The sequence below is a fragment of the Gracilinanus agilis genome, chromosome 5 (genome assembly GCF_016433145.1).
Source record: "Gracilinanus agilis isolate LMUSP501 chromosome 5, AgileGrace, whole genome shotgun sequence".
Classification (NCBI taxonomy): domain Eukaryota; kingdom Metazoa; phylum Chordata; class Mammalia; order Didelphimorphia; family Didelphidae; genus Gracilinanus; species Gracilinanus agilis.
The window spans coordinates 240891787-240895657 of NC_058134.1; the positions used below are offsets into that span (position 1 = coordinate 240891787).

At 53.3% G+C, this 3871-nt stretch overlaps 1 protein-coding gene across 1 annotated transcript; it reads left to right on the top strand.

The window, feature by feature from the left end:
- The first annotated feature begins 1949 nt into the window (after nt 1-1949).
- CCER1 (coiled-coil glutamate rich protein 1) lies at nt 1950-3485 on the top strand. Its single transcript, XM_044679169.1, has one exon. The coding sequence runs from the start codon at nt 1950-1952 to the stop codon at nt 3483-3485; it is 1536 nt and encodes a 511-aa protein (XP_044535104.1).
- Nucleotides 3486-3871: the final 386 nt, after the last annotated feature.

A 3871-nucleotide genomic window follows, 5' to 3' on the forward strand; every position in this document is an offset into this window, starting at 1 on the left:
TAAAGTTTCTCAAACCTTCAGTTCCAAGGAAGAATATTAATCCATGTGTCCTGAGGAGCATACATGACATATCAGGATGCCAATTTGACTCAAACAGAATCCAGGAAACTAAATTTTAAATGCATGCTGTTGCATCTTGAAAGAAAGGGAATCTGTGGAGGGGAAATATGGAAGCTTTTAATGCTTCCCTCCAATTCCAGGATTGCAAGTGGGAAGTTAATAGCCAAGCTGGGAAACCTAAATGAAATCTAATTCTCAAGACAATTGCTCAAGTCTTAAAACTCAGGGACCCCATACTAGTCTCAATTTTCAACCAAGAGTTGAAGGAGTATTCTCAACAGTCTGTAGATTTCCTACTCATGCTATTCTTTATTGATTTAATGAAAGCTTGTAGAAACCAGGGTTCTCAGCAAGTGATATTCTATTCTTGCAACTTTCATGTTATTCCTGTAAATAAGTGATGTTGAGGAATATTTCAACCTTTTTCGACTCAAACTTGGCAAAACAAGGTTTAATTGGATTCTGCTACCAGTTGGGCAAAATAAGGCAAGTGTATGAAACGACTTTGTGAGTTCTTTTCTTCAGTTCATTAACAATGAATCAATGAATTAGTAAAACAAGCATTTATTAAGCACCTAACATATGGCAAAACACTTTGTAACGGGTCAGATTTCCAGTGGCCATTTTGATTCATGTGGCTAGTCTTTTTTGGGAAAAAGTAAAAAGACAAACATAAAGCCCAAGGCAGTTCTTGGTGGGTACATGGGGAGTCAGAAGGTAGTTGGGTCAAAATAAGTTGAAATCCATGTTCTAGTCTGATAGAACCACCCAACTTCTGTGAGTTAGTTTCTTCATTTGTAAAATTAACGAAGTTGGACTAATTTAGTGACAAGGCACACTGACAAGAATGTTAAATATGGAGTTAGAGGATATTGGGGCTGGGGGGAAGAATGGTGGTGGTACCAGAGAAACTCCTCAGGTTCTTCCATTTCTAGGCTTTCCTAAATTTACTCGAGGATTTCAATCTATGATCATCTATGGATCTCTTTAAAGATCTGGGGTCCAGTCCTGCTCCCCCCCCCAAAAAAAACAAACAGACACGACCTAGAGATGGGGAGTCTGAGGACTTCTTTAGAACCTCAGCTCCTTCCAAGGAGCCAACCCAGTCCCCATTACCTACCCCTCTCCTTGGACCTCCCTGCCCCCAGCTGCGTCATAAGCCCCTTGAGAATACTCATACAACCCCTGGTTCTGGAGCCGAACCCTGGCTTCACACACTGGGAGCACAACCCAGCCCTCTGATTGGCTGTTGCCCAGAGTAACCAGGGACGCTGTGGGCACGCGGGGGTCCCCGGCCAGTATTTGAAGCAGCTCGGGCCCCGCGCTCTCCTCAGTCCGGCCTGGACCGGCGACCACACTGGCACCTGAGCTGAGAGAGAGGGTGCAGCAAGGTAACGCGCTCCCCCGGCCCACCCCCAATCCCCACCCCCGCGTTACCGCGGAGACGGGCTTGTGCCGGAACAAGGAGCGGGGCTCACAGCGCGTAGCTCACCAATAAACTCCCCTCCCCCCGACCATCCTTACTCAGCCCCCCTGTCCCACCCATCCATCCATCCATCCATCCACTCACCTAGCCTGGGCGAGGCAACTACTCAGGTGTGAAGGCAAAGAGGAGGAAAAAAGAAAGAAGTTAGGAAGAAAGAAGGACAGGACGAGCGATCACCCCCTGGTGGGGGCGCGAGGAATAGGGGACCCTTTGGAGAGACGAAGGCGAGACCGCAGAGGGCAAGCACACGTGAGGCGGCGGCGGCGGCAGAGAGGAGGAAAAGGCGCGAGGTGCCCAGGGGCCACCCAAGATCTTGGGAGTCGCCCCTCCTCGCCCAGGGGGGGCCCCGTCCAGCAGCATCCCAGAGTCCTCGACGTGTGGTTGACAGCGGTACGAAGAAGGCATGGCCTTGGCCCTTGACCGACGGGCGGATCCCCTGAACCTAGGGGGCGGCTGGGCCTCCCCGTCGCCTCTCCCTCCCTGGTCTCCGTGCCACCGACGGCGGAGGAGCACCGCCATGTCGCGACGGCGCCACCGCTCTGGACCCAAGCTGGAGTATGAGGAGCTGCGCAAGCAGGCGAAGCACCAGCATGAGGCGGGCCCGCAGTGGCCCCATACGCAGCGGCGCACTGAGCGTCCGTCCAGCCCCACCTGCTGGGGCCCCGGGGCCTGCTGGACCCCGGGCCCGTGGCGCTGCCCGCCCGTGGAGGTGTGGAAGCCCCCGGGCCGGGTGCAAGTGGTGCGAGTGTACGGACTGCGGCCCGCCTGCTCCTGCTGCTGCTCCTGCTGGAGCGGGCCTGACAAGCCCGGCTCCGGGCGACCCTACCGCAAGAAGAAGAAGAAGCGCTGGGGGCGCAAGGGCCGCGGTGTGCGCCGCGGCCATCCCCGCCGCCCCCTGCAGAGTAGCCCGGCAGTGGACCTGAGTGCCCTGCTGCGCCCAGTCAATCTGTATGGCCGTAGGGCGCCCGGCATGCGCGCCCCACGGAACACCACGCAGTTCATAATGAACCAGGTCTATGAAGACATGCGCAAGCAAGAGAAGCAGGAGCGCCAGCAGGAGGCCCTGAGGGCCCGCCAGGCCGCTGCCGCTGCAGCGGCAGCTGCTGCCGCTGCGGCTACCGTGGGGCAGGAGCAGGGAGTCCCAGCCGTGGCCGCCCCGTCCCGCCCGGACGGCAGCGCCGGGGCGCTCCAGCCGGTGCGTGGAGGAGGCGAGCAAGACAAGGAAATGCAGCTGCTGCAGGAAACTTTCTACAGCTTCGTTCAGAAGCAGCTCTACTGCCTCGTGCCCAGCCCTGCGGCCAACGCGGCCATCCAGGAGGACGAGGATGAAGACGAGGAGGAAGAAGAGGAGGAGGAGGAGGAAGAGGAAGAAGAGGAGGAGGAGGAAGATGAAGAGGAGGAGGAGGAGGAAGACGAAGAGGAGGAGGAGGAGGATGAAGAGGAGGAGGAGGAGGAGGAGGGGCACCTGCTCCACCTGTCTCTGCAGCAAGAGGGAATGGAGGAGGAGAGAGAGGAGGAGGAGGAGGAGGAGAAAGACGAGGAGGATGAGGAGAAAGAAGAAGAGGAGGAGGAAGAGGACAATGAGGAGGAAGAGGAAGAGGAGGAGGATGAAGAGGAGAGGTATGAAGAGGAAGAGGATGAATCAGAGGAGGGAGATGAGGAGGAGGAAGAATTCCAAGAAGACGAGGAGGAAGAGTTGATGAAAGAGGAGGATGACATTGAGGAAGAGGAGGAGATGGAGGAAGAAGAGGATTACCAGGAGGAAGAGCAGCTGCAAGATGAGGACCAACAACCTCTAGAAACCCCTCTCACCAGCCCGGCAACACCTGAAGAAGAGCCAGAAAACATTTTGAACTGTCATTTTTTAGCTCGAGAACGGAGAATTGCCCAAAAGCTTCAAGAAAGATGCCCAATGATTGTGCAGAAAGTTCTGTGTTAGACTGAGGAGAGGGAAGGATGAATAGGATGGAACTGATTCTTTGGCTAAAATGAAATTAGCAGCTAAAAAAATCTAATATAAAAGTGAGTTCCATGAATAAATATTATCTATGCACATCCCTCCTTTGTAAAATTGTAAAATGATTAAAAAACATTAATGTGTTTGTGTGTGAATATGGTTAGGGGGCAGGGAGGTCCCCAATTGGGGGGATTATAGTTGCAATTGCTTTATAAGAACACATTTTTTTTTAACTACAAGAATTTAAATTTTGCTTTTCCACTCCCACTCCCACCCCTACCTGCCCATAGGGCTCCAAGCCAGGGAAACTTAGCACTTTTCTTTTTTGGTGTCTTTTTTGTTGTTGTTTTTGGACCTGTGCAAAATGT

Bases quoted from the DNA above. Each gene is read 5' to 3' on its own strand.
- CCER1 (XM_044679169.1), top strand. From the start codon at position 1,950: ATGGCCTTGGCCCTTGACCGACGGGCGGATCCCCTGAACCTAGGGGGC.